Raw genomic sequence first — 1906 nt, 5'->3', positions numbered from 1 at the left:
GTTTTAAATTTTAATATAACTTCAGGTTCGCGTGGTACCATTTTCTGTTGTCCACGTACTGCAGTCTGTTAGCCCCGTTTGCAAAAAAATAACCATATAATAGTAACCACGCATGACATGCGTAACCATTATACTAACATTATTATTCAATTATTCCATACTAGTATAATTGTGTATATATTTAAGTATGTAATGCTAGAGTGCCACTTCAGAAAGATTTTGTAGCAGACTAACACATAGCCATGGCAGTTTACTCTACTTCAAAGCTCAACATCATTTTATGCTTATCCTCAACACTTTTGCTACTTTCTTCTCTTCATGCTCAAGCTGAATCTCAGAATCTTAAATACTGTCGTAATTATACTACCCTAAAGCTTACTCTTAATTTGTTTTTTCTCAGTATGTTTGTTAAACTATTTGGTTATTAATTTGAGTATATTGTGCTATGCAGAAAAGAATCTGGACTATGCAGTGAAGGTTAGCAGTGTAGAAATATTACCTGACCCTGTGGTGAGAGGAGAGCCATTCACCTTCAAAATTGAAGCTTATACTGGTCAAGATACTTCTTTCTCTTCTAGTCTATAGCAAAAACTTGATTCGTTTACTAAAATAGGAAATTAATTGAAATGATATTTATCTTTTTGATGCAGATGTTCTAATTCGTAAAGGTAATTTAATATATGAAATTTCATATGCTGGGATAGAAGGACAACCTGCTGTATTTTACCATGATCTCAACGAGGAAACATCCCTTCCTGTCCGTCCAGGCCACTTTTTGCTCACTCACACTGAATTATTGCCTCCAGTCACCCCGCCGGTTAGTCTCAATTTATCGCATACCAAACATGTGCTTGCGTGTGAGCGCAATTTTAAGAGATTCACTTCGAATAATATATGATCTAAGCATGTGTTTATAAGACGCGCTGTTGTTTGCTAGGACAATGTAGTTTTTATATAACTTTGATGACTTATTTGCTTAAAATTGTGCTACTTTTTGCAGGGTACCTATAATGTGAAGCTGACCTTCGATAATAAGGACGGTGGTGTGTTTACTTGTATCACCTTTCCTTTCACCATCGGCGCTAAATCTTCAGTATCTGCTATTTAAGTGACCTAGGACTGATCTGAAACTTAAGCATTGTTTATGGTTTATTTTTGAAGTCATATGTTAACTAGTGAATTGTCATGATTCGGACTATGACTACTGAAATGTTTTCTTACTCATAATAATAAATAAGTTGTCCAACCCGAGTTTAACTGTCACATTACATATATATGCTTGCTTTATCTGGTCTGCATAATAGACTAGATACATTCATTACTCAATGAACCTAAAATTAAAATATTTGCTTAAAAATATGTCGGAGTAATATATATAATTTAATGTTTTGTATGGTAGATAGTATTAGTCGAAGCGTTTGACTGAGTGAGAGTAGTGTGTCTAAGTAATTGTAGATAATATAGTTGCATTCTGTAAGTATATTTGGATTTTGTATTTTGCAAGTTTTAGGCCTGGGCTTTATAGTTGCCTATATAAAGGCATTGCATGATGTAAATAAAACAACTTCACACAATAAAAAATCCTAATTTTATAGTTAATAGTTTTTCTCTTATTTCTCTCATTTCTCTCATCTTTTTTGAAACCCTAATGGTTTCATTTGTTCCAATAAATTGGTATAAGAAGTTTGGGTTGCAATTAAGAGTGATCTGTAATGGCAAACGAAACAATAACATCAACGCAATTTCCAATGAATCTACCAGGTATCAAAGGTGAGAGCTACGAACAGGGGGTTGTGCAGATGATAGTCATCTTCAAATTTCAAGATGTCTCTGAAATCGTGAACGATGGAGTAATGGCATTGGAAGCGAATGCAGATGATGTTCAGATAGCTGCACACAATGATCA

The 1906-nt window shown here is 34.1% G+C and overlaps 1 protein-coding gene across 1 annotated transcript; it reads left to right on the top strand.

The window, feature by feature from the left end:
* Positions 1-212: 212 nt before the first annotated feature.
* On the top strand, positions 213-1268 carry LOC131617893 (uncharacterized). The gene is made up of 4 exons (XM_058889163.1): positions 213-354; positions 452-553; positions 651-817; positions 1001-1268. The coding sequence occupies exons 1-4, from the start codon at positions 243-245 to the stop codon at positions 1106-1108; spliced, it is 489 nt and encodes a 162-aa protein (XP_058745146.1). The 5' UTR covers positions 213-242; the 3' UTR covers positions 1109-1268.
* Positions 1269-1906: the final 638 nt, after the last annotated feature.

This window comes from Vicia villosa, linkage group LG7 (genome assembly GCF_029867415.1).
Source record: "Vicia villosa cultivar HV-30 ecotype Madison, WI linkage group LG7, Vvil1.0, whole genome shotgun sequence".
NCBI classification, from domain to species: Eukaryota; Viridiplantae; Streptophyta; class Magnoliopsida; order Fabales; family Fabaceae; genus Vicia; species Vicia villosa.
This window is presented reverse-complemented; position numbering and strand designations above follow the sequence as displayed.